The 27,807-nt window shown below is 35.6% G+C and overlaps 2 protein-coding genes across 8 annotated transcripts in view; one reads left to right on the forward strand and one right to left on the reverse strand.

Moving 5' to 3' along the window:
- Nucleotides 1-27,807, forward strand: part of GTF2E2 (general transcription factor IIE subunit 2) — a 78,157-nt gene that overhangs the window by 11,787 nt on the left and 38,563 nt on the right. For all 4 annotated transcript variants that reach the window (XM_070598102.1, XM_008533825.2, XM_070598103.1 and 1 more), the window contains exon 3: nucleotides 12,144-12,235. In XM_070598102.1, the coding sequence (XP_070454203.1) occupies nucleotides 12,144-12,235 (92 nt within the window). The remainder of the gene's footprint in view (nucleotides 1-12,143; nucleotides 12,236-27,807) is intronic.
- Nucleotides 5,721-9,734, reverse strand: SMIM18 (small integral membrane protein 18). Of its 4 annotated transcripts, none has more exons than XM_070598123.1 (3): nucleotides 9,469-9,734; nucleotides 6,613-6,713; nucleotides 5,721-6,206 (listed from the first exon to the last, which is right to left on the reverse strand). In XM_070598123.1, exons 1-3 carry the CDS (start codon nucleotides 9,637-9,639, stop codon nucleotides 5,873-5,875), a joined length of 606 nt encoding a protein of 201 aa, XP_070454224.1. In that variant the 5' UTR covers nucleotides 9,640-9,734; the 3' UTR covers nucleotides 5,721-5,872. The 4 variants fall into 4 exon arrangements, with proteins under 4 accessions (XP_070454224.1, XP_008532045.1, XP_070454225.1 ...); XM_008533823.2 differs by having other exon boundaries at nucleotides 6,632-6,694; nucleotides 9,469-9,594; XM_070598124.1 differs by having other exon boundaries at nucleotides 6,613-6,694; nucleotides 9,469-9,594.

Here is a 27,807-nt window from a genome sequence, read left to right on the forward strand (position 1 = left end):
TAAATCAATTTTGGGTAAATTGCTGTCTTAAAAATATTACGTCTTACTGTCAGTGAATGGATATCTTTTTTTTTTTTAATAATAAAGTCCCTGTTTTTTTTTTTTTTTAAAGATTGGCACCTGGGCTAACAACTGTTGCCGATCTTTTTTTGTTTTTTTTCCTGCTTTATCTCCCCAAACCCCCCTTGTACATAGTTGTATATGTTAGTTGCAGGTCCTTCTAGTTGTGGGACGTGGGATGCCGCCTCAGCGTGGCCTGATGAGCGGTGCCATGTCTGCGCCCAGGATCCGAACCCTGGGCCGCTGCAGCGGAGTGCATGAACTTAACCACTCGGCCACGGAGCCAGCCCCAAGTGAATGGATATCTTTCCGTTTAGGTTTTTAACTTCTTTGAACAATGTTTTATAGTTTTTAATGTGTATCTTACACTTATTAAATTAATTCCTAAGTATTTTATTTTTGATGTTACTGTGAATGAAATTGCTGTCTTGATTTGATTTTTGGATTGTTCATTGCTAGCATATAGAAATATAGTAGGTTTTTGTACATTGACTTATTTTTGCCACCTTGCTGAAGTCCTTATTTCTGTTTTTTTGTGTGGATTTCTTAGTATCTTTTACATACAAGAATATGTTGTCTGAGAGTAAGAACAGTTTTATTTCATCTTTTCCAATATGAATGCCTTTTATTTCTTGTCTGTCTGGACTGGCCAATCTGATGTTGAGTAGAAGTAGTGAGAATGGACATCTTGTCTCGTTCCTGAACTTAGGGGGGAAAGTGTTCATTCTTTCACCATTATGTGTGATGTTAGCTGAAAGATTTTTGTAGATGCCCTTTGTCAGATTGAAGAATTTCCCCTCCATTTCTAGTTTATTGAGAATTTTTTTTTTTTTTAAAGATTTCATTTTTCCTTTTTCTCCCAAAGCCCACTGGTACATGGTTGTGTATTTTTAGTTGTGGGTCCTTCTAGTTGTGGCATGTGGGATGCCGCCTCAGCATGGCTTGATGAGCGGTGCTCTGTCCGTGCCTAGGATCTGAACTGGCGAAACCCTGGGCTGCTGAAGCCAAGTGCATGAAATCAACCACTTGGCCATGGGGCTGGCCCCAAAGATTTTATTTTTCCTTTTTCTCCCCACAGCACCCTGGTACATAGTTGTTTATTTATTTATTTTTTTAGTTGTGAGTCCTTCTAGTTGTGGCATGTGGGGTGCCGCCTCAGCATGGCTTGATGAGCAGTGCCATGTCTGTGCCCAGGATTCGAACTGGCAAAACCCTGGGCTGCCAAAGCGCAGCACGCGAACTTAAGCCACTCGGCCATGGGGCCGCCTAAGAATTTTTAATCATGAATGGGTATTGGATGTTGTCAAATGCTTTTTCTGCATCTATTGAGATGATCATGTTGCTCTTGTTCTTTGGTAATATGATATATTACATTAATTGATTTTTAGATGTTAAAGCAACCTTGCATTCTTGCAGTAAATCCTACTTGCTCATAGTGGATAATCCTTTTTTACTTGTTGTGGGATTCAGTTTGCTGATATTTTGTATACGATTTTTGTGTCTATTCATGAGGGATATGGTGTGTAGTTTCTTTGTGATTCTTATCAGGGTAATTTTGGCCTCATGAAAGATTTGTGAAGTGTTCTTTTCCGCTGTTTTCTGAAAGAGTTGTGAAGGTTTGATATAGTTTTCTCTTTAAATGTTGTATAGAATTCACTAGTGAAGCCATTGGCCCTGAGCTTTCCTTTGTGGGAAGCTCTTTGTAGAAATTGCTTCTTAGAGATCTGCTCAAATTTTCTCTTTTTCTTGAGTTAACTTTGGTACTTTGTGTATTTTTAGGAGTTTGTCTATTTCATCATCTATGTTGTATAAAGTTTTTCGAAGTATTCGCTTGCAGTCCTTTTGATTTCTGTAAGGTCATTAGTGATAGTGCTCCTCTTTAATTTCTAATTTTAGGAATTTGTGTTTTTCTCTCTTTTTTCTTGGTAAGTCTAGCTAAAGTTTTGTCGATTTTGTTGATCTTTTCAAAAAAAGCAACTTTTGGTTTCATTGATTTTTCTGTTTTTCATTTTTTTCTAAAGTTTCACCTATTTCCACTTCAGCACTTATTCTTTTGTTTCTTCTGCTTATTTTGTTTGCTTTACTCTTAGACTGTTACCTTTTAAACAACAAAGTCAGTGCAACTTAATTCGCAAAAAATTCTTTACCTACTTCAAAATGTAGCAATAATAATATTTACTGATGTCATCTTGTTAGGTGTTCTTCAAACTTTTTTACTGACTGACGTTAAAGCAGAGCTAATCTTTTTATCAAAGTAGGCCTATCATTCTTATTAGCATATACGTTAGTTTTGATTATCTCATTCGAGTGAAATTTACGTTGAATTATTTCATAAACAAAATTTTAAAAACTTTTATTTATTTTTTTGTTTTTGCTGAAGAAGATTGGCCCTGAGTTAACATCTTTGCCAGTTTTCCTCTATTTTGTATGTGGGTCACTGTCTCAGCATGGCTGTGGACAAGTGGTGTGTAGGTACATGCCTAGGAATGGAACCTGGGCCGCTGAAGCGGAGCATGCTAAACTTAACCACTAGGCCATGGGGCTGGCCGCTAAAAACCGTTTTAAATATTAGCATAGACCTAGTCTTTTTGATCTGCTTAAGAATATCTTTGCTCCAAAATCTCAGTGGCTTAAAAGAACAAAGGTTTGTTTCTCTTTCTTACCACTGTGTGTCGACAGGGTCTTAGCTTGTTAGAGTCGCTCAAGGACCCAGGCTGATAGCATACCTGATATTTCAAATGTTGTAGGTTTCAGTGCCAGAGGGAAAAAGAGCTGTGGAAGATCTTGCCTGGCAGTTAAATGCTCTGGCCTGGAGGTGACACACATCACTTTCCCTCACAGCTGATTGGCCAGAGCTAGTCACAGGGCTATACCCAGCCACAGGGGGTTCCATGGACTCAAAAAGAGTAGAGCTAGAAGTGTTAGATGTAAACAGTAAAGATTACCAAAGCATCCTAGTTCAGATCACTGTCACTGGATTGCCTGATTAGCTGCTTACCAGGTCTCCTGGTTTAGCTTCTCTACTGTCCGTTCTCTGTATAGCAGTCAATGATTTTTCTAATCATAAATCTGACGATGTCACTCTGCTTATAGCTGATCATCATTGCTTTTCAGATAAAGTCCATCTTTTCCTGCAGCCTACATGCCCTTCCTGATGTAGGCTCTACTTATCCTTTATGCCCATATCTCATTGTTTTCCTTGTAGTTTGTTATAGTGATATTGACTTGTAGCTTCTCTAACATGCTTTACTCTCTTTTGCCTCTTGACCTTTGCTCATATTACTTCTTCTTCCTGGAACATTCTTTTTATGTCTTTCCCTCTTTCCTTTGGCTAACTCCTATTCCTCTTTTAGGTTTCAGCTTAAAAGTCATTTATTCTCACTTTCCAATTTGAATTCAGTGCTTAGCCTTTGAATTCCCATAGCACTTACTATTTCTGACAAAGCCATTGTGTGCCATTGTAATTGCATAGTTACTTGTTTGCTGTTGTAATCTAATCCTTCACCCACAGAAGCATTCAATACGTTTTTGTTGAATGGCTAAATAAATTACAGGGTAAGGTGGGGAAAAGTTGATGGTGTTACATTATCAAAAAATCTAGTTATGAAAAGACTTGTATGCTTCCTATCTATGGTAAAGACCTTGAAGTTTACTGTTTATGAAAATGTGGTTTTATCAGTGCTGAGAATAACTCCTGGTTACTAAAGTATCTTATATACCTTGGTTTCACAAGTCCTTTGAAAGTTGGTTACATTATTTTGTTTGTGTCTAATGTTAGATAAAATATAAAAAATGTTTTCTGGAAAAGTGATTTCAGATTGGGAATTAGGGTACTCTAAGTTGAAAGTAACGAATATTTATTTTTCACTTCACGTATCAAATAAATTCTATTTTTCCATAATTTTCAGTAGCTTCTTAATAATCTGTCAAGTTGGTCTGCCGCATTTAGTTAAAGCTTGTTATATTTTTTCTTATTTTGAGTAATGCTGTTGTAAATATCTTTGTATCTTGAGCTTTTTTCTTTTGAACTAATTTCTGAGGATAAATTTCCAGGAGTGGCATTTCTGGTGTAAGGGCATTTGTAGTGTGATGCTTAAGGGTATGCTTTGGTTTGCTCATGGCTGGTAGCAAAATAGTATTAGGGTTATAGAATGTAAAATCTGCATAACCCTTGGAATTCCAAGAAATGAAACTGCCATATTTCTTACCAGGTATTGAATGGTCCTATTTTTTTTTTTTTTTTTTGGTGAGAAAGATTAGTCCTGAGCTAACATCCATTGCCAGTCCTCCTCTTTTACCTGAGGAAGATTGGCCCTGAGTTAACAACTGTGCCCATCTTCTTCTATTTTATATATGGCATGCCTGCCACAGCAAGGCTTGATGAGCAGTATGTAGGTCTGCACCCAGGATCTGAACCACTGAACCCTGTGCTGCTAAAGTGGAGTGTGTAGACTTAACCACTATACCACTGGGCTGACCCCCATATATGTATCCTTTTTAAAATTTATTTTTATTTATTTTTTTGGAGAGGAAGGCTCACCCTGAGCTAACATCCATTGCCAGTCTTCCTCTTTTTTTTTTTTTAAAACCTGGGGAAGATTAGCCCTGAGCTAACATCTGTGCCCATCTTCCTCTATTTTTTTATGCAGGATGCCTCCACAGCATAGCTGATGAGTGGAGTAGGTCCGCATCCAGGATCCGAACCTGTGAATCTGGGCCGCCAAAGTGGAGTGTGCAGATCTTTAACCACTCGGCCAAAGGGCCGGCCCCCGAATGGTCCTATTATTTTTTTTTGAGGAAGATTAGCTCTGAGCTAACATCTGCTGCCAATCCTCTTCTTTTTGCTGAGGAAGACTGGCCCTTAGCTAACATCCGTGCCCATCTATTTTATGTGGGACGCCTGCCACAGCATGGCTTAACAAGCAGTGCGTATGTCCGCACCTGGGATCTGTACCAGTGAACCCTGGGCCGCTGAAGCGGAATGTGGGAAGTTAACCGCTGTGCCACTGGGCCTGCCCCCTGTGATTTTTTTTTTTTGCAGTCTTTTCTGCATTAGGTATCTTAGCACTTGAGAGTGTGAATGTGAGAAGCAAAATGAGAGAATAAGCTCAAGAAATGCAGTTTAGGGGGCGTACTAGTAAGTTTTAGTTTGAGAATAGCCTGGCACTTCTTTGACTGTATATTTCTTACCAAACAGTAAGTCAATTTTATGAAAATTTTATGCACATATACTTGTGACGTTTTTGAGTATTTTGAGACTTTTTTTAAATGCTAATCCTACAGAAAACTCAAGTCTTTAAAAATATATGTTGTCTTCAATAAACTAGAAAATATTTCTTCTTAATAAGTAGGGATTTTATGTATAAGTGGAAGTATTTTACTTTGGATTCAGGTAAGCATTTTAAATAGCATTTTTATTACCGTAACACGTGGAGCATAGTACTGTTTTTTAGTCCACGTAACTTGTTTAGGTATAAGTTATTTTGGCATCATTAGCCTTGTTTGTGTTTTCCACTTTATCTTTTGCTGCCTAATACTGAATTTTAGGAGTCTTTTATCCAGTTTTTGAAGTGTCATTTTAAATAGATTGGTAAATTACTCACATTTGTGAAGTTTTACTGTATATTTAATGAGAGGGATTCACAGACAAAAAATGCATATTTAACTTGTTTTTCCCTTCTAGTAGAAATCTTTTAATCAATCAAGGTCAGAGTCAATGTTGTAATAACAGTTGGCCTCAGAAAGTTTTCTTTTTTTCTCAGTAGTTGAAGGCCATTTTCAAAGATTTTGTTCACCTTTTGTAGAGTGCTAGCTAGACCACTTCAATTTCACGTTTTCTGATGTTGTCCATCATACTCCTAAGAGGGTTTGGTTCACTTTTCAAGTCCTTCACAGTTTTGTTTTTTACACAGCAGCAGCAGTCAAACACTTCATAAAGGAAAGCCAACACCGCTAAAGATACCACTGTAAATATAAATAAAAGCAGAATGACAAAGCAGGCAGTGTTCCAGTTATCATGGAAAGGGTAAATTTTTTGAACTTTAAAGCCAAGGTACTGATAAACAGAGGTAGTGGTTTCATTCCAGAGGCTGGAGCTCAGGGAGGCCATTCTTAGAGATTCCACTTTCTGTATTGCTCTTTTGAATCTATAAAAAGGAAGAAAATTGAATATGGGTAACCAAACTCTACAGATTGGTCAATTCAAGTCCCAATACTAAGATTTGTTAGTAAATTTATATAGGCAACATGAATCTTCCGTATTTTCTGCCAGAATTAATGCCTAAATGATATTTTTGAATTTTTCTCTATCTGTGCCAATGTTCTCTGTAAACCATGCTATATGTATTTTTTATGTGTATCATTTGTTAGACAAATATGTGTGTTTAAGATTCATATACAGAAATTGACTGCTAGTGGAAGGGAAAAAAAGGCAGCTGAATTGGTTTAAAATTTGACTAAAGCAGTGGTCAGTGAGGTATTATCTACACAAAAAATCTTAGTGCTTTAAGGTCATGTTCTTCAAACTGCCCCTGGAAAAGCTTTTCTCATTACCTTTGTGGGGCCTCCTCACCTTGTTGGTTCAGTGTATTTCTGTCTCCTGTTTCCACTTCTTTAAACTTTGGGGACAGGTGACCTGAATCAGGAAATAGTGACTGAGTGAAAAAGAGTAGAGAAAGAAAAGCCAAATAATGACAATTTTCAGAATAAAGATAAAGTTTTCAGTTAAAGTTGCCTATGAAAAGACTTTAATCTCAGGATTTTTTTTTGTTGTGTATATGACAATCTTAGATATTTCATATACCTGAATGACCTATGGACACATATATTTTAAAAAACAGACAAATTCAGCGCCCCAAAGGTATCAATTTTTAAATTATTATTCCGTTTCACAAAATTAGCCAGCGAGTTAAACTTTCAGTATTCATGCATTGTTTTGCTCTTGTTTACTTGTTAGGCTCTAAATGAGACCATGAGGATTAAAGATTTGATAGTATTAAAAACAATAATGAATTTTTATTATCTTGATTTTTGAAAAATATCTTTTTAAGCTTATTCTTAAAAATTATAAAATACTTATATACTACATGTCAGGTTTATGTTGTAAATGATGACAGTGTGCCTCTTGTGAGAGTATTGATAACTGGTGAACAATTCAAGACATTTGCTCTTTAATTAGCTTCTGGGCATATCTGAAACAAGTGAAGCATGTAATATGGAGTCATTTTCCACCTTAAATTTAATGTGGTTTTTTCTTTCAAAGTATATGGAACGCTATACTGGTAGATTGCTAGTAATTTTTTGTGTAAAATTTAGGGTAAAGCCTAAATCTTATTTTGGATTAGATGTAATTAGACATGCAGGAAGATGTTTACCATTAGAATTTTCTCATATTCTCAGACTATATTTTTAAAATTAAAATGTAGATTTAAGCAAATGATGTGAACATGCCGTATGAAAAGTAAAAGAAAATGGTAAAAGAAAAAAAAAAGGAACAGTGCGTACTTTTTTGGATCCCCCCCCAGCTCCTTTAAAATTTCATTATAGGAATGGGAAGTGTTAATACCAAATTTATTTTTAGTTTGTTTTTTATATATTCCCTTCACCTATTTTTCCTCTCACTTCAAAGGCCCTAGTGTAATATTTATGGGCATAGGACTTGGAATTGTTCTGGAACCTTAAATTTCCAGATTAGAATAAAATTATGCTTTTGCTCTATTTGTGGTAAAAACCCTTGAATTGAATTCTCTAGTGCCTTTAAGCATATCACTCTGAAATATGGTCAGTTAATCATAATGGCCTTTAAATATGGAGCAACTTCCTCAGCTCTGGAACTCTGAGATAGGCCATGCCTCTAGTCAGTTTGGGTAAAAAGCATTAGCCTCCATCTGTGCTAACTATAGATATATTACCAGTAAATGTGGGCTGATTATACTGTTAAAACAATGTGCGTGGTAGGGGTTTCTATTACAATTTACCTGGAATTTGAGTTACAAGTTAACTGTTTTATTTGACAAAGTGGTTTTTATTTTATCTGAGACTTTTTGGGGGCTCCCATGTTTTGTATAGCAAGAAGGAATGTTTTCTAGGTAATTAACCCCGTTGTGCTAAAACTGGAGAGATCTCATATCATCTTCAGCAACCTTTGGGCTTTGTAAGGGATACTTTGTTCGTGTTAGCTGAATACTGACCAAGAAATAGAGGGAATAAAAATTATGAAAAAAATCCTTTAAAATTTAAATGGATTAACCCTCAAAGAAAAGGGCAAAAGTTGACCTCTAGGTCAGTATGTACAGCTAATATTCTGGAACTCTAGCATCTACTAAATAATGATGTTTTCATGCTTGAATCTTATCTAGCATCTACTAAATAATGATGTTTTCATGCTTGAATCTTATAAAATTATAAATTTCATCACCCATTTATACTAATTTTTAGTAGACATGAACGGTTACTCTGAGCCATGAGAACAATCTTATTACCTTGAAAGGTACCATGCCCTCCTCCCTTAACTAGTTCTTCTTAGGGTATGTTTTTATTTTAAAGTGTAATTTATCAAAAAGACTTGCTAGGTATTTATTTTGAGCATCAGTTTAAGAATAGCTTTAATACTATGTTGAAATATTGTGATAAAGACGTATTTTTGTGGCATATAAATAATGAAAAGCTGTTTAAGAAGGTTTTCATTTAATAGTAGTATGACTTGTATATTACAGTGATAATAGACTTTAAAACTTCACTGTAAGGAATTATTTTAATTATTAGGAAACTCTAAAGCTCTATAAATGATCTCTTTGGTTACAGTATAGTGCAGTCTACATGATAGCCTTATGGCCTTTTTTAATATAAAAATCACAATTGTGATAATTTCTCAACATCCTCTGCATGTACACTCAAAGTCAAATAAACACTTTTGAACTATTTTCTCATATTTGTTAAAATATAACAGACTTTCCTGTATCTGCTCTTTATTAGCCAATATAATTTGCACATGTAATCAGAAAGCTTTAGTCCAGGGTTTGCTTTTAGTCTAGATTTTTCTTTAAGAAAAATCCTTTGTTAAGACAGACCAAACTGCTGAAATGAAATAGCTCAGAGAAAATGAAATTAGCAAGTAACCACTTAACATCAAATACTTACGGTTTTCTCTAAGGTCTGGCTATAGATCAGGTTCATAGACAATGTCATGAATTTTCCATTAAGGCACAGATGGTAAGGGTGCTTATCAAATAGCACAAGGCAGTCTTCATATTTTCATAATAAAATTCTACCAAGCAATGAAATAAATACATTGCTTTTTTTTGGTCTTTCTTAGGAACAAAGCTTTCTGCTTGGTTTTGATGGTGAAATATTTTTATATTGCATCATAAAGACGTGTATTACTAAATGAAAAAGATCATATAAACCTACCTCTTGTCTGAAAGGCTGCTGTTGAAGCGATGGTCTCGTCTGTTTGTAGTGCAGTCTAGTGCACAGCCAAGATGGAGCGCTGCTTCTATTGGTTGAACCACAGTGCAGCTGACAGTTTCCTCTACGTTCATTTGCATTAAGTCCTGCCACCCTTAAGAGTAAATCATTCATAAACTTGAATAGAGCTGTCTGGGATATCAGCTGTCACCCTTTTTCTTGCCTTATTTTTTTGTCTTTAAGCTAAATTCCTGCATAGGAGTTACTAACAAATTGATGATTCCTTAGTGTTTAACTGTAAAATTTCATATCCTTCAGTGAATGTTTCAGTGCTAAGGCTAGAAGGTAATGTCGAGAGAGGTGGTAACCTAGGAAACAAACAGTCCAGGCTTACCAGCTTGGTATTTGATCCAGGAAGTGCGCATAAAATCTCATAAATGATATTTTTCTCTTCTTTTTGTTCAATACTTGTGTTTTATATAAATCTTGCCCTTTGGAAGTGATTATTTCATGTCGTGGTTTGATTTAGGAGAAATTCTGAGGGAAAAAAAGTAAGGTTTTCAGCTCTGCTAGTTGGGAGAGGCCTCTGTTGGTTTTGATAGGTGCACCACCTACATTGAAAAAGCCGTCTGTGAAATTTACATAGCAAAAGAATCCTCAATTGGATGTTTAGAGATAGAATGTTCTTATTTATGGTGTATTATTTAGAATTGTAGTCTAAGTATAACAGAATCAAGATTTTAAATTGTGTGAGTGGCTATTATAACAACAGCAGGCTGGGTAAATGTTCTCTATGCAGACTTATTTTTTAAAATTATAGATTGATCAGTACATTAGTTTCTGGGGCCATAAAGGGATTCATGGAAATATCCTTATTATGGAAAATAATATTATGCATTCAACTAACATTTATTGAGTGTTTACTATGCCTGGCATGGAATTAAGTGCTGGAGATGCCATGGTAAACAAAACTGTATGTGGTTCATGATTGACCATTTGTATGGTGCTTATTCTTAATGTATTGTTGTCTGTTTTTCATAGTCTTGTCCCAGTTAGTCGTTTATATAGTAGTGTAGGATAGACTTAATTGTATTTTACTAAAGTTAACCAAGAAAACATTAAATGTGCATTTATGAATTTCTGTACTCTGGCAAAATAGCCAGTTTCAGTTGGAATAATCTGTGTTAAAGGCTAGTTAATGATTCTCATACAAAGCATTATCACAGGGTTTACAACTGGATTTGAATCTAATCTATACTCTGCCACTTACTGCTCTCAGTTTTCCTATGTTCAAAAGGGTTTTTCTTTTTCTCATTTTTCTTATATTTATTATACCTCCTAAATAGAAATTTGGGGAGGAATTAAATGAGAAAATCATTTAGCATGGCTCTTAGCAAGTAGTAAGTGTTCAGTAAAGGTTAGTTACTATTATTTTCAGAATGTCCTGAACACCTTGGGAAAATGAACCATGTAGCTAGCATTTTGTAATTGAAATAGTGACTATGAAACCACACCTATAAGGCATTCTTAATATTATTGTTATTTTTGGAAACAGTAGATGTTAGTGTGCCCATTAAGTTATTATCAAAATTTTAACAAAGTTGTTTTTAGAGGAAAATTGCATTTGAAGTCTCATTTTAGTCTCAAAAAAGCATGTTCACTAAAGCCTTTTCACTGACTAATCTCAAAGGAGTATTATGTTGCCATCTAGAAGCTCTTCTTTGGACCTCTGACAGTTGTTACATTTGACTTGTGGTTGTTCTAATGCATTCTTTTGCTTAAATTATTATTACCAAGCTAGTGCTAGACATTGACTCCCCCCGCCCCTTTTATTTAACCTTTTCCTTTGTGCGTCAGCCACATGGGAACTTTATAATATCTGATCTGATGACTTGCTAATAGAGTGTACTTCTGAAATGTTTTGCTAGTATTTATGATGAATTTTTTTTAACTCTTCCTTCCTATGACTAATGGAATGCATTTGTGATGCAATAGTAGCATTAGGATTTCTGCCTGCAAGAATGCAACAAAATGATAGATGTTCTGAAACAGATTATCTTCTGTGCAGATTGCTCCTTATTTCAGGCTCTCATCGTTTTATCCATGTTTATGCAGTGGCAGTGCCTCTTTTTTTTAATTTCTAATTTATCTTCAAAGTTTACTTTAAAACAGTTATGCTGTCCTTCTTTTTACTAATTCTCATTAATAGCCATTTATTTGTTTTTAGTTGATAAGCAGAAATTGATGTAATAGGTGATAAATTGAACTTTCCCTCAGAAGTAATCCACTCACTTCTCAAGATTTTAAGTCTGTTAGAAGAGCACTAAGGATCAGATTGAGATTTATATTGTCCTCTTGTTTAAAAAGCCCTACTTCTAATTATCGGGGAAAGCTAATCAGAATTAAGGAAACAGTGAGATAAAGATACTTATAAAAGAAATGTATTTTAATGCATTTGAGTTACTTATACTTTGTTTCCATCCTTAGTGAGAAAATGGATAGTTTATTATACAATTAAAGGTTTTTAATTTTTCATCAAAATTTTACAGGATAGAATTTACTATATAGAAAAATTTAAACAAATATTTTACCAGAGTTAAAATCATTTTAGCTGCTTACAAGTCATAATCACATCTAAGATGAAAATGTTATAATTGTTTTTTGAACTTCATTTCCAGATCACAGCAATGGATCATTTAACTTGAAAGCTCTATCAGGAAGCTCTGGATATAAGTTTGGCGTTCTTGCTAAGATTGTGAATTACATGAAAGTAAGTACTTTTCTCATATAACAAAAATTGTGTTTAACTTTTTGGCAGAAGAAGGAGACTGACATTTTCAGAAGTAAATTTGTATATACATGTCAAAATTTATCAATTTATGTGTTTCAATCTGTGTAGTTTATTGTATGCCTATTATACCTCAATAAAACTATAAAAAATATGTAATGCTTCAAGTCTTTTACATGATATCAAATTAGCATTGCAGTGAGTCACCTAAATATATTTAATTTACGTTAATTCAGGTATGCAATTTAAGCCCACCATTTAACTTAATAAAATTGTACTTAGGTAGTAGATAAAGTTACCTTTTAATCAGTCAGTTACTGCTGGGAAAACCAATAGGAAGATGTGGACGATTTACAAGATGTTGCTTCTATTGAAATGAGAAGTAAAAACTATAATTTTTTCAGTGTAAGTGTAAATAATGACACAGGATGGAATTTCTGGCTTGTAGTGTCTCAATAAAATACATCACTTTTAAGTTTATCTAAGGGAATCTAAATGCCATTATTATAATGAAATACTTCAAAAATATGAAAACAAACTTAAGTGGTTGGAAATCTCATTTTCCCTTTGAATTTGTATGTCAGTTCTGTTGTTCCCACTGAATTTTTTCCTAATGTTACATATTTTTATGCTTGAAAAATTTTTATTGATTATCTCTCAAACCTCTTTGTCACAGTAATATGTATACAATTTGAAATTAGAATTGTTTTCCCTGTCACCTTAAGGCTCTAAATATTAAAAGTATCTTCTGGTTAGAGTTTTTGTTAGAATTATTATTAGCACACAGTTCATCAGAGTAACATACATATAGTAAAATTTTGATTAAAATTTACTTTGTATTGGGGTGGACCTGTGGCTGAGTGGTTAAAGTTCTCCATGCTCCACTTTGGTGGCCCAGGTTCATGGGTTGAGATCCCGGGCATGGATCTAGTCCACTCATCAGCCATGCTGTGGAGGCGTCCCACATACAAAATTGAGGAAGATTGGCATGGATGTTAGCTCAGGGTGAATCTTCCTCACACACAAACACCAAAATTTATATGTAATAATTATTCAACAGAAATCCGTTTTTTTTTTATTGAGGTCACAGTAGTTTATAACATTGAGAAATTTCAGTTGTACGTTATTATTTGTCAGTCACCATATATATGTGCCCCTTTATCCCTTATGCTCATCGTCAACACCCTTCCCCTCTGGTAACCACTAATCTGTTCTCTTTGTCCATGTGTTAGTTTATCTTCCAAATGTGAATGAAATCATATGGTGTGTGTCTTTGTCTGGCTTATTTTACTTAACATTAATACCTTCAAGGGCCATCCATGTTGTTGCAAATGGGATGATTTTGTCCTTTTTTATGGCTGAGTAGTATTGCGTTGTATATATATGTATACCACATCTTCTTTATCCATTCATCAGTTGATGGGCACTTGGGTTGCTTCCACTTGTTGGCTATAGTGAATAATGCTGCAGTGAACATAGGCGTGCGTAAATCTCTTTGGAGTGTTGATTTCAAGGTCTTTGAATAAATACCCAGTAGTGGGACAGCTGGGTTGTGTGGTATTTCTGTGTTTACTTTTTTGAGAAATCTCCATACTGTTTTCCATAGTGGCTGCACTAGTTTGCATTTCCACCAGCAGTGTATGAGGGGTCCCTTTTCTCCACATCCTCTCCAACATTTGTTGTTTTTTGTCTTGGTAATTATAGCCGTTCTAACGGGTGTAAGGTGATATCTCATTGTAGTTTTGATTTGCATTTCCCTGATGATTAGTGATGTTGAACATGTTTTCATGTGCCTATTGGCCATCTGTGTATCTTCTTTGGAAAAATGTCTGTTCATATCCTCTGCCCATTTTTCGATTGGGTTGTTTGTTTTTTTGTTGTTGAATTGTGTGAGTTCTTTATATATTTTGGAGATTAAGCCCTTGTCAGATAGACGATTTGCAAATATTTTCTTCCAGTTGGTGGGTTGTCTTTTTGTTTGGTTCCTGGTTCGTTTGCCTTGCAGAAGCTCTTTAGTCTGATGAAGTCCCATTTATTTTTTCTTTTGTTTCCCTTGCCCAAGTGGACATAGTATTCGAAGAGATGCTGCTAAGACCAATGTCAAAGAGTGTACTGCCTATATTTTCTTCTAGGAGTTTTATGGTTTCACGTCTTACCTTCAAGTCTTTGATCCATTTTGAGTTAATTTTTGTGTACGGCGAAAGGTAATGGTCTGCTTTCATTCTTTTGCATGTGGCTGTTCAGTGTTCCCAACACCATTTGTGGAAGAGACTTTCCTTTCTCCATTGTATGTTCTTAGCTCCTTTGTTGAAGATTAGCTGTCCATAGATGTGTGGTTTTATTCCTGGGCTTTCAATTCTGTTCCATTGATCTGTGTGTCTGTTGTTGTACCATTACCGTGCTGTTTTGATTACTGTAGCTTTGTAGTATATTTTGAAGTCAGGGGATGTGATGCCTCCAGCTTTGTTCTTTGTTCTCAGGATTGCTTTAGCTATTCGGGGTCTTTTGTTGCCCCATATGAATTTTAGCATTCTTTGTTCTGTTTCTGTGAAGAATGTCATTGGGATTCTGATTGGAATTGCACTGAATCTGTAGACTGCTTTCGGTAGTATGGACATAACTATGTTTATTCTTCCAATCAATATGCATGGAATATCACTCCGTTTCTTTATGTCATCATCAGTTTCTTTCAATAATGTCTTATGGTTTTCCTTGTATAGGTCTGTCATCTCTTTGGTTAGATTTATTCCTAGATATGTTATTCTTTTTCTTGCAATTGTAAATGGGGTTATATTCCTGAGTTCTCTTTCTGTTTGGATTCTGTTGGGTTTTCTATGTATAAAATCATGTTGTCTGCAGTGAGAATTTCACTTCTTCTTTGCCAATTTGGATACCCTTTATTTCTTTTTCTTGCCTAAATGCTCTGGCCAAAACCTCCAGTACTGTGTTGAATAAGAGTGGCAAGAGTGGGCACCCTTGTCTTGTTCCTGTTCTCAGAGGAATGGCTTTTAGTTTTTCCCTGTTGAGTATGATGTTGGCTGTGGGTTTCTCAAATGTGGCCTTTATTATGTTGAGATACTTTCCTTCTATATCCATGTTATTGAGAGTTTTTATCATAAATGAATGTTGGATTCTGTCAAATTCTTTCTCTGAGCCTATTGAGATGATTATGTGGTTTTTATTCCTCATTTGTTAATGTGGTGTATCACACATTGATTTATGGATGTTGAACCATGTTTGCGTCCCTGGTATAAATCCTACTTGATCATAGTGTATGTTCCTTTTAATGTATTGCTGGATTCGGTTTGCCGATATTTTGTTGAGGATTTTTGCATCCATGTTCATCAGTGATATTGGCCTGTAATTTTCCTTCTTTGTATTGTCCTTATCTTGCTTTGGGATCAGGGTGATGTTGGCCTCATGAAGTGTGTTAGGAAAATTCCATTGTCTTTAATTTTTTGGAATAGTTTGAGAAGGATAGGTATTAAATCTTTGAATGTTTGGTAGAATTCTCTAGAGAAGCCATCTGGTCCTGGACTTTTATTTTTTGGGAGGTTTTTGCTTCCTGTTCCAATCTCTTTACTTATGAATGGTCTATTCAGATTCTCTATTCTTGATGCAGTTTTGGGAGGCTGTATGAGTCTAAGAATTTATCCGTTTCTTCTAAATTGTCCAGTTTGTTGGCATATAGTTTTTCCTTAGTATTCTCTTATTAAACTTTGTTTTTCTATCATGTCTCTTGTAATTTCTCCTCTTTCATTTTTAATTTTATTTATTTGAGCCTTCTCTCTTTTTTGATTAGTGAGTCTGGCTAAGGGTTTGTCAGTTTTGTTTATCATCTCAAAGAAAACAGCTCTTAACGTCATTGATCCTTTCACTTTTTTATTTTTTGGTTTCAATTTCCTTTATTTCTGCTCTAATTTTTATTATTTCCCTCCTCCTGACTTGGGGCTTTGTTCTTTTTCTAAATCTGTTAGGTGTAGTTTAAGATTGCTCACTTTAGATTTTTCTTGTTTGTGAAGGTGGGCCATATTGCTTTGAATTTCCCGCTTAGCTCACCCCGCCATTTTGCTCCGCCCCTTCTCCTGAATTTCCCGCTTATGACCACTTTTGCTGCATCCCATATGACTTGGTATGGTGTATTTTCATTTTCATTTGTCTCCAGGTATTTTTTGATTTCTCCTTTCATTTCTTCAGTAATCCATTGATTGTTCAGTAGCATGTTGTTTAGTCTCCACATATTTGCCACTTTCCTGGCTTTTTTTCTTGTAGTTGATTTCTAGTTTCATAGCATTATGGTTGGAAAAGATGCTTGATATTATTTCAGTCTTCTTAAATTTATTGAGGCTTGCCTTGTTTCCCAGCGTATAGTCTGTCTTTGAGAATGTTCCATGTGCACTTGAGAAGAATGTGTATTTGCTGTTTTTGGATGGAGTGTTCTTTATAAATCTATTAAGTTCATCTGGTCTAGTTTTTCGCTTATTTCCAGTATTTCCCTGTTGACTTTCTATCTGGATGATCTATCCATTGATGTAAGTGGGGTGCTGAAGTCCCCTACTATTATTGTGTTGTTAGCATCTCATCTCCTTTTAGGTTTGTTAATAATTGCTTTATGTACTTTGGCACCCCTGTGTTTGGTGTATATATATTTATAAGTGTTACATCTTCTTGGTGGAGTGTCCCTTTTATCAGTATATACTGCCCCTCTTTGTCTCATTGCCTTTTTTATCTTGAAGTCTACTTTGATATAAGTATGGCAACAGTTGCTTTCTTTTGTTTGCCTTTTTCTTGGAGTATCATCTTCCATCTCTTCACTCTGAGCTTGTCTTTGTCTTTAGTGGTGAGATGTGTTTCCTGGAGGCAGCATATTGTTGGGTCTTGTTTTTAATCCATCCTGCCACTCTCTGTCTTTGGATTGGAGAATTCAATCCATTTACTTTTAGAGTGATTATTGATATCTGAGCGGTTAATGTTGCCATTTTATAAGTTGTTTTCTGGTTGTTCTGTATTTCCCTTGTTTCTCATCTGTTGTATTTCAGACTGCCCATTCAGTTTGGTAATTCTCTATGATGGTTTGTTCAGTTTTCTCTTTATCATTTGTGTCTCTGTTATGATTATTTATTTAGTGGTTACCATGAGGTTGTATAAAACAATCTTGTAGATGAGATAGTCCATTTTCTGATAGCCTCTTATTTCCTTAGTCTACGTAGGTTCCATCTGTTTCCTCCTTCCCTTCTAAGTTATTGTTGTCACAGCCTACTGTTTTGTGTTGTGAGTTTGTGGTTAAAATGATGAGATTATAGTTATTTTTGATGTTTTCCTTCCTTTTAAGTGTTTACTACTGTGTTACGGTAGAGAGCTGCCGTTTTCTGATTTGTCTGCTTATGTATCTCTTTGCTCAAGGCGTTGTAAACCCTTTCTTTTTTTTCAGGTACTGGGGTCCTTCTTAATCCCTTCTTGTAGGGGGGTCTTGTGGTGATGAACTCCCTCAGCTTCTGTTTATCTGGGAAAGTTTTTATTTCTCCATCATATCTGAAGGATATTTTCGCCAGATAGAGTATTCTTTGTTGAAAGTTCTTGTCTTTCAGAATTTTGAATGTATCATTCCACTCTCTCCTAGCTTGTAAGATTTCTGCTGAGAAGTCCGCTGAAAGCCTGATAGGGATTCCTTTATAAGTTATTTTCTTCTGCCTTGCTGCCTCTAATATTTTATCTTTGTCATTGACTTTTGCCAGTTTTACTGCTGTATGCCTTGGAGCAGGTCTTTTTATCTTGATGTAAGTAGTAGTTTTGTTAGCTTTATTTACTTGTAGATTCAGCTCCTTCCCCAAGTTTGGGAAGTTCTCAGCTATTATTTCTTTGAACAAGCTTTCTGCTCTTTTCTCCCTTTCTTTTCCTTCTGGAATACCTATAATCCTTATATTGCATTTCCTAATTGAGTTGGATATTTCTTGGAGAATTTCTTCATTTCTTTTTAATCTTATTTCTCTCTCCTTCTCTATCTGAATCATTTCTTTATTTCTGTCCTCCAAGTTACTAATTTTGTCCTCCACAGTATCAGCTCTGTTATTCAAGGCTGGCATATTTTTTGTTATCTCATCCATTGTGTTTTTCATCTCTAACTTTTCTTATTGGTTTTTCTTTATAGTTTCAGTCTTTTTTGTGAAGGATGCCCTCTGTTCATTAATTGTATTCGTGGTTTCAGTGAACTGTCTATCTGAATTTTCTTGTAACTCATTGAGTTTTTAAATGATAGCTATTCTGAATTCTCTGTCATTTAGATTGTAAATTTCTGTGCCTTCAGGATTGATTTCTGGGTGCTTGTAGTTTTCCTTCTGGTCTGGAGTATTAACATACCTCCTCATATTATTTGATGGAGTGGATTTGTGCCATCGCATATTGGTGCTGTCTGGTCGCAAATTCCACCTGTTGCCACTGGTGGGGTGGACAGGAGCTGTGTATTCTGATCCCAACATGATCCCTGGCATCTGTGCCTGTCCTTTGGAATCTATGCTGACAGGGTCTGTCTGTGATTGCTTGCTCGCAGCTGCTGCTTTACTAATGTATGCACAGGTGCTCTGGCGGGTGTCCCTTCTTCTGACTGACTGGCCAAGGTGGTCTGCCGGGCGGCAGAAGGGCCAGTTTCTTTCATGTGCACAATCCTAGGGGCAATCTCACTCTGTCCTTGCTATCTGCCCTTCTGAGGTGCTAGCTTGATGAAGATAGCCCTGCAACAGCTTAGCCTCCTTTGTGTGGAGCTTTCCATGGCTGAGAGGTAATTCAGAGAGCGAAGGTGTTCCCATGGAGAACCATCCCTCCCCCTCTGCTTTCAGAGCTGTGCACAGTCCTGTGCACTAGGTCACTGCCGGAGAGGGAGAGGAGATCCCCTTACCTTCTGCCTTTTCCTCCTGGGAGGTCCAGCACCTCTACCTGCAGATGTATGGCTACTTGGGTCTCTCACACGTCTTTTGTGTTGTATGAATGTTCTCTGTTGGTTTGTGAATGTCCTTTTCTTTGTATCTTAGAGGAGAGAGTCTAAGGGAAGAGCTCACTCTACCGTCAGGCTGAAGCCACTCTGCCAGAAATCTGTTTTTTAATGAAATAGATAGAATTCTCTTCCTCCAGTAGTTCTTGTATCTGGAGACATTTATTACTTATTGATAGAATGATACAGGATTTGGCACCAATTTCTGATCTTATTTTTAGATTCTGTAGATTTAAGTGCTGAAAAATAAATGTTTGTATAAAGAAGTTCATTCTAATGGAAGTTTTGTGACAGCATAACCTTCCAAGTTATATGCCAGAAATCACTTAGTAATTTATTGTCAAGCGGCCATTAGATGACAATTCCGTTTGGTCCTCCTTCAGTTTTGTTGAAAGCAAAAGAACAGGAACCACCAAACTTGCCAAAGGAAGTGTTACCTGGTCCTTGACCATTTGCTTTCGTAGTTCCTAGGAAGTATATCTAAAAGACTTTACCAGCATTTAGCGAATGTTTAATTATATCAGTTCTCCTCTTTTCCCCATATAGGCACTTTCCTTAATCTGATGTACTCAGAAGCAGTTGAAAAAATGAAAGTATTTCAGTATGCCTTTGCTAATGCAGTTTTTTGTTAAAATCCTTTTATTATGTGTGTATAAATATATTTTTGTCAAAACCTTCAGGTTGAAAGTTGAGCTTATTCAGTTTATGGAAAGTATCTCCTGGTTAACAAAACTAGTCTCCATTGCCTAACCAAACAGCTATTTCAAACTTTGTATGTGCAGGTGCTTTGGCGGGAGTCCCTTGGTCTGGCTGACTGGCCAAGGTGGTGTTGGAAATATCTTTTAAGAAAATATTTTTGAAGTTCAAATAAATAGATTAATACATAGTTTAAGTAATATAAAAACCACTGAGGGGGCCAGCCCTGTGGCCAAGTGATTAAGTTCGCGCGCTCTGCTTTGGTGGCCCAGGGTTTTGCTGGTTCAGATCCTGAGTGTGGACATGGCACCACTCATCAAGCCATGCTGAGGCGGTGTGCTGCATAGCAGAACTAGAAGGACCTACAACTAGAATATACAACTATGTACTGAGGGGCTTTGGGTAGACGAAGAACAAGAAAAAAGATTGGCAGATGTTAGCTCAGGGCCAGTCTTCAAAAAAAACCCCAGAAAACAAAAACCACTGAGGAAAAAAATTATAGAATGCACACCAAAATATACTACTAAGGTAGCTGACATTAAAATTATATGGATCAAATAGAATTAACTTATCCATTTTTATAATAACTTTAAAAACAAATATGTTGTTTATCATGTTACATTGCATTATTATAAATTAAATAATCAAAATTTATAAAGTAAAGTGTATGATAAAAGGTGTGTTATTCCTTTTTTAAATGTGTATGCTTGTATCTTCCGATATCTGATATTCAGCTTTTAGGTATGAATAAAAGGGAATGATCCAGAAATAACTGTAAATTTTATTTTGGAGTGATTAATTAGGGAGGAGGATAGTTATTGCTAAAAATGGATTGTTCTTACAGCTAGCTATGACTTATTTTTTTTTAATAGGAGGTAGGATTATTAAACTAAAAGCTGTAATGAGAATTGACCAATTAGAATAAAAATTTCATGATATGATTTGACAAAATAGGTTTTAACTACCAATTGAGTAATACACACTGAATCTAAAATAGTTCGTGTGTGGTTTTTGTTTGTGGGTTTTATGTAGGGTAATTTGAACAATTTGGTAGTCCTGGAAAATATTTCTGTTATATTTGAAAGACTCAGCCTCTGTAATTGATATTGCTGTAGTTCTTTAAATATGATTTTTCTGTAAGCTAATAAATATTCAAGGAGTGAATTTTGAGAATCACTGAAGAGAATTACTTAGATTTGAATACTTGAAAAAAACCACCTTATTTTTATCATTAGATATTTCTAACCAGTGTTCCCTTTGCTTTGCTCTTATCAGACTCTCCCTTAATCACTCTTAGTGATTCATTTTTGGACAATATGGCATGGAGGTGGGGGATGTGGGGATGGAAGAGCCAAAATTGTTTAAAAGAAACTGCTCTCACTTTCACACAAACTGTAATATGTAAGAATTTAGAATGTCCTAGCAGGGGCCAAATTATCCTATTTTTAGCTCTGAGAAATATATAAGACTGGAAAAGACACGAAGCCCAATAGTCGATAGTTTATGACACCTCAGTTATCATTTGTGAAGGCTTCCCCAAAACAGTACTTTTTTGAGTTGTCCTTTTCTTTGGGTCCTTGGAGTTTATTACACCTCCAGGCAGTGCATCATAAATTCTGAGTGAAGGTGAGAGTTGTACCTTTTTTTTTTTTGTAAAAAAGGGTGGACTTATTTTGAAAGGAAGGGCGTACACATGGAAGGTGATTTGTAAACTGATTCTCAGAAAGTCTTCAACTGTCCCTTATGTACCCTTTTTGAAGAGCTGATAAAACCAGGAACTTAGAAAGCAAAAAAGGCAACAACAAAAAAGCTCCTTATGGTTTATTCATTTACTAATAGAAGAACTCTATAATTGGTCAATGAGAATTGTTTAGAAATTGTATGGATCAAATTCAAGGGGCTTCATTAGGGAACTGTTTGAGATAGGCACTGTGAGATTTACAGCAAGAAGTACAGTCGTGTGTTGCTTAACAACAGGGATATGTTCTGAGAAATATGTCAGGCGATGTTGTCATTGTGCAAACATCATAGAGTGAACTTACACAAACCTAGATGGTATAGCCTACTACACACTTAACATATAAGGTACTAATCTTATGGGACCACTGTCATATATGCGGTCCTTTGTTGACGGAAATGTCATTATGCAGCACATGACTATAGTAAACAGGAAAGAAAATTAAAGACAGATACAAGAACTTCAAAATCATAACACTGAGAACATTTGGGACAAAGTGCCCAACACATCTCCCTTGCTACTGAGATGATTATTGTTATACCACAGCCTAGAAGTTGATATTATGACAGTGGCTGAGACATCAAAAAAGACTAAATTATGTTCAGTGGACCTGTTTGAGAAGATAGGGGAATTTTATGGTCCATTTTAGAAGGATTTTTGTAGAAACAGTTAATGTAAAATGAATTTTACTGCTTAAAAGTGTAAGTCTAAAAAACAAAGTACTTTAAATTATCTTGAAAATTCCCTTATGAGGAATATGTCTTTCTCCAGTAAGATACTACTTTAGTGCACTTTGTTTTTGATAGAATGATTTTTCTCTTGATCTCACTGTTATAATTCCCTTTATGTGGATGTATCTGAGTTATGTAAAACTTCCTGTTGAAAAATTTGGTTAATTTGGTTTAGTTCAGTGGCTCTTAAAGTGTCATTCTCCAACCAATGATGTCAGCATCACCTGGGAATTTGCTAGAAGTGCAAATTCTTGGGCCTCTTCCTGGATCTGTTGAATCTGAAACTCTGAGAGTGCAGCTCAGTAGTCTGTTTTCACAAGCCCTTTGGGTGATTTGGATGCACACTGAAGTTAGAGAACTACTGGCCTACCTTCTGTCTGAATTAATTTGGACAATTATATTTGAATTTAGAAACTCTGAAGTCCAGAGAAATTAAATGACTGGCTCATAGGCACAGCTCTGGTTGACAGCAGGGCTGGGTCAAGAACCTGGATTTATTTACAGTTTTAAATGAAATATTTAAATTATACATCAGCATCTCTCATAAATACAGGTGTAAAAATCCTTAAAGAGATGAACAGATCGAATCCACTCATATATAAGAAGGATAATACGTTGTGATGAAGTACAGTTTATTCTAGGAATGTAAGAGTTGTTAATATGTGAAAAATCAGTATAAGTCATTAACAGAATAAAGAAGAAAAATCATAGGATCATCTCAGACACATAAAAAGCTTTTGATAAAATTTAACACCCATTCATGATAAAAGCTTGTAGCAAATTAATAGTAGAAGCAAACTTCCTTAAGCCAGTAGAACAGCCTTTCCCAATCTTTGTACCCTGAAGGAACCTTTGAAATAATTTTTAGGCCTCAGGGAACCTTTGCAAAAAATTGTTATACCTACAGCTCCTGTATGTTACCTAATCGTTATGTTGTGGACATAATAAGCCAATAATAATTGTCAGTGTTGAGTAGAGAATGCTATTTTTATGTCTTTGTATGTATTTTGCCTAATTTATTAGCTTATTCTGTGTATGTATGTGGTTCCTCCTCCTCAGAGTATCAACTCTAATGGAAGTCAGTAAGTATACGTAAACTTCAGTTTTTTTGTTTGATTTTTTTTTTTTTTTTTTAACCTTATCCAAGGAGGCAACTTGTTCTCAAGTGAGAAGAGTCCAGAGAAAGGGTCCTTCATCCAGGTGTACATTTGTTGAAAGGGGGGGAAAATATCATTCAGTTTTGCTTTTTAGTTCTTCCAGATGGTTTTTAGTAATGCTGGAGACTTTTTGATACCTTCCTCACTCTCAAGCCCAAACAGCATTACAAGATTTCCTTTTGCCACATGATTTTTCCAAAGAACTGTTTTCTTTTGAAATCCAAAAGTCTTGTCACTTAATTCAAAGCATTTTTTCTAGAGGCTTGATGAAACTTGTTCATCCAGTCCATGTGATTAAAAAAATGTCTGTTAAGAAAGCTAGCTTCTCCAGTTGTTCTTCGTCTTCAAAGCGCTCAGTAAAGTATGGCCTGCTATTTTCCTGAAAGCACTTCTGTAATTCTCCTTTCAGCTTAAGTATTCTTTCAAGAACTCCTCTGCTAAGCCACTGGAGTGCTGTATGTAGCAGGAGATTTATGTGCTCAAAAGTACTGGTCTTTGTTTAATAAAGCAAATCATTTTTGTTGTATCATTCAAGACATTTTTCATTTCCAAGGGTTTTTAATACTAGTAGCTCTCTGAAGAAAGCAGTGTCTTGTGACAACATCAGTATATATACATATATATATGTGTGTGTACCTATATATTCTTTTTTAACAAGAGAGGTAAAACCTTGTGCTGAGCCAACCATTGATGAGGCACATTAGTGAAGATACCAGTGCGGTTCCTTCAAGACAGACCGTTGCTTCCAGATAGGAAGACACCACATTAAATATGTCTTGTTCTTTGCTTGTTTGTGGCAGTTCTTTGCAGCAGAAGTTTTTCTTGAAATTCACCATTGTTTGAAAATTTTACAAATGTTAACTGCATGGCATTTATTGGTGAAGTCTGTTGATTTGTCAACCTGGATAGACAAGCTGTTGTTTCTCAGTTTATTAAACAAACCTTTTCCAGCATCATGTGACATGTCATCAATTTGTCTACTTGTATTGTTTGATACTTTTCAATTTCTCATACTGTGCATTTTACTCACTACCATTTGACATGTTGACATTATTTGGTTCCCACTATCTGTGCAATTTGCCCCCACACTCCCTTTTCAGGAGAATAAGTTCTACTAGTAACTTGGTTTCTGAGCCTTTTCACTGAATGTGACTTTTTTTTTTTTAATAAACAAAAGCGTTACTCTGTTTGATTCGAGATTCCAGTAGCTGTTTAAAATAGTAAGTACTTTGACTTGTCCAATGCTTGTCATTTATATTTAAGTGTCTTCCAGTTTTGCTGGAGCCCTTGTAAGTTGGTTGCCATAGTCGATGCACAGTGGAATAGGATACTTGGATTACTAGCTCATGTAAAACCCGTTGATTGATTTGTAGCCTTCATTGTAAAGGTAGGCTTTTTTTAAAAATATATATTCTTGTTTCTCTGGTGCAGTGAAATGGCTCAGAAGATTATAGTTCTTTATTACTCACCTTATTAGAATTGTTCATGGGCCTGGGCTTAGAATCCTCTATTATAAATCTCATCTTCCAAAATCATCACACTGGACTATCAGACATGTTTATAAAACAATGCTAGTAAATTAGAAAACCACAGGGAATAATTACTGAGAACGTCACAAAAAATACAAACACTTCCCCAAAATATTTTACTTTTATTTCTACATGATCCATGTTTTGAAACATTTACAACAGCAAAGCAGCAGGGGGCAGTTGAGTCCTGGTGTGTAAAAATCCCTTGTTTAGAATGAACATTTCCCTCTGATTTCCTATTACACCAGCAGAGCTTATTGCTCTTGTAAGTCAGATGGCACTGTCCAAGGGGAGGTTGGGGGAGGTAATTTGGAAGAGAGTTGCTGACCTTGTCAGCCTACTGTACTCCCGTTTGTGCAACAGAAAGCTTACCAATTGTCATTGGCATCTCCCTATTTCACCAAAAACTGGTGGTGGGCTCAGCCAAATGAACATAGCCCTACTTGCCACATGGTTCTAAAAGACTTCTAATGAAGTCGTTAGCATGGCTGCTCAGTAGTTGCCTGTCACTATGAGCACTCACATTGCATGGCGCATGCATTTGAAAAAACGATGATTTTTTTTTTCAAAAACACAATGTCTTATGATATCCCTAGTGACATCTTATGGAACCCTAGGGTTCCAGCCCTGTATTGGGAGCCCTTGAGAGGCAGTAGTTTGCATTTCATTGTCTGTCTCATGGCAGTTCTTTTGGCACATAGGAGTTATCACTAAATATTTGAATGAATTAACAGCAAATAGCAAATGCTCAATAGGTGGTTCTTATGTGGTATGCGTTAGGCTTTATGTTTTTATCTGCTTTCCAAACATACCTTTTGAAAAATCGTTGTAGTTTGGCAGTGGCCTGGTGGAAGCCCAGTGAGGTTCAGTAACCTGCCCAACTGTGATGGAGCTTAGAGCCTGGAATATTTTTTGTTATAAATTTAATTTTGTCTGGTTTAGAATAAATAATACATCTCTTCATATAAAAAACAGTATCCAAAGGTGTAAATGAGCAAGTTTTGTTCTCACCTCTAATTTTACTTATTTTCTTCCCTGCCTTGCTTCTATAGGTAATCTCTTCTATTAGTTTTTTGTGACTGTTTCTAGTGCTTCTTTATAAAGAAACAAGGTACAAATGTATCTTCTTATTTCTGTCCCTTTCTATATAAAACGTTTCACGCTACATATGTTTTTTTAAGAGAATATTTTATTGCACTTATTTCCTTTTTATTGAGCATAACTTACAGATGTAATGGAGAAAGTACATGAAGAAAGAATTGAATATGAGTAACTCTTTTATTTAATGAAACAAGCATGCAGATGAATTTTAAAGAGACATATGTTATTTAAAACAACATGAACCTACAATAGACTAGGTATGAATTTAGGCATGTTTACATACTCTCTCATTTCAAAAGTAAATGTATTGCAGTATTTTCACCATTATTCAGCATTGTCTTTTTTTTTGCATTTTTATTGAGAAATACTTCACATGCATTGCTATGTAAGTTTAAGGTATACAGCATGATGGTTTGATTTACATATATTGTGAAGTGATTACCATAGTAGATTTAGTTAACATCATCATCTCATGTTTTTTAACATACGCTTTTTTTTACATTTACTTTTGTTTTTTTTTAAATTGTGATATAAATAACATATAGCATTTTGTTTGTTTTAGGTGTACAACATGATTTGATTTATATATATATATATATATAATACAATACAGCATTGCTAAGCTTAGTTACCGTGCTGTACATTACATCGCCAGGACTCATTTATCTTATAATTAGAAGTTTGTCCACCTTTTGACCACCTTTACCCATTTTACCCATCCGTTACCCCTCACCTCTGGCAACCACCAATCTGTTCTCTGTATCTGAAAATTCAGGGTTTTTTTTTTGAATTCCACATATAAGTGAGTTCATTCAGTGTTTGTCTTTCTCTGTCTATTTCACTTAGAATAATGCCGTGAAGGTCTATCCATGTTGTTGCATATGGCAGGATTTCCTTCTTTTATATGGCTAAATAGTATTCCATTGTATACATATTTAAGTTATTTTTTACTTGATTTTATTTTTTAGAACAGTTTTAGGTTCACAGCATAACTGAGGGGAAAGGACAGAGTTCCCATGTATCCCTTCCTCGACCTCCTATGCTATGGACATCCTGTACCATAGTGGTACATTTGTTAAAATCTTTGAGTCTACCTTGACATTATCACCCAAAGTCCATAGCTTACATTAGGATTCACTCTGGGTGTTGTCCATTCTGTAGGTTTTGGCAAATGTATAATGAATGTGTCCATCATTGTAGTATCATGCAGAATAGTTTCACTGCCCTAAAATCCTTTATGCTCTGCCTCTTCGTCCCTCTCTCCCACTTAACCCGTGGAAACCGCCGAATTGTTTACTGTTGCCATTGTTTTGCCTTTTCCGCAATGTCATATGGTTGGTATGTAGCCTTCTCAGATTGGCTTCTTTCATATAGTAATAGGCATTGAAGGTTCCTCCCTGTCTTTTTATGACTTGATAGTTCACTTCTTTTTAGCACTGAATAATATTCCATTGTCTGAATGTACCACCATTTATCCATTCACCTACTAAAGGATATCTTGTTTGCTTCCAAGTTTTGGCAGTTAGGAATGAAGCTACTATAAGATGTGCAGGTTTTTGTGTGAACATAAGTTTTCAGTTCCTTTGGATAGATACTAAGGAGCACAGTTGCTGGATC

The sequence above is a fragment of the Equus przewalskii genome, chromosome 28 (assembly GCF_037783145.1).
Source record: "Equus przewalskii isolate Varuska chromosome 28, EquPr2, whole genome shotgun sequence".
Taxonomy (NCBI): domain Eukaryota; kingdom Metazoa; phylum Chordata; class Mammalia; order Perissodactyla; family Equidae; genus Equus; species Equus przewalskii.